Source organism: Neopelma chrysocephalum, unplaced genomic scaffold (assembly GCF_003984885.1).
Source record: "Neopelma chrysocephalum unplaced genomic scaffold, ASM398488v2 Primary Assembly neopelma1_99147, whole genome shotgun sequence".
Lineage (NCBI taxonomy): Eukaryota > Metazoa > Chordata > Aves > Passeriformes > Pipridae > Neopelma > Neopelma chrysocephalum.
Genome location: NW_020926408.1, coordinates 1 through 492, shown reverse-complemented (window position 1 = coordinate 492; position 492 = coordinate 1). Strand labels below are relative to the sequence as shown.

The 492-nt window shown below is 48.4% G+C and overlaps 1 protein-coding gene across 1 annotated transcript; it reads right to left on the bottom strand.

Annotated features, from left to right (window-relative positions):
* Positions 1 to 5: 5 nt before the first annotated feature.
* On the bottom strand, positions 6 to 488 carry LOC113962024 (interferon-induced very large GTPase 1-like; the record flags this gene model as incomplete). The annotated part of the gene is made up of 1 exon (XM_027672834.1): positions 6 to 488. A coding segment is annotated over one exon (483 nt), but the record flags the coding sequence as incomplete, so codon positions are not given.
* Between the last annotated feature and the right edge of the window lie 4 nt (positions 489 to 492).

Sequence of the window (492 nt, the reverse complement as noted above, 5' to 3'; positions counted from 1 at the left end):
GCTTCTGGTCGATGGAAGAGAACCTGATGGTCTCCATCGTGTCCCCGAATGGTGTTTGTGCAGACAGCCCCACAAAAGGGACACTGCTCCCAGCACCCCCAAAACTGCTCTGCCAGGATGGTGTGAGGCTTCCTTTCAAAACAACTCAGATCAGCATCAGCAAATTCTTCCCTGAGTTTGTCTTTCATGGCAGGCAGTGCTTCTGCCATGGCTTTGTTCAGGAACTCGATGTCTGTGATCTCCTGATGCTCGAGGCCCTTCAGGTCACTTCTGGGCAAGTTGATCAGCTCTGTCAGTTCCCTGCAAAATTCATCCAGCCAGAGAGAGATTTTATCCTTTCTGTCTTTTCTGTCTTTGACCCTCTGGATTGATGAAGCAACAGCTGACAGGATGTTTCCATAGAGAACATCAAGGGAGGAATCTAAAAAGTTCTCCAGCCTCCGGTTCTCACCTAAACAGTAACTCTCAACACATCTCTTAATGTACCACCAA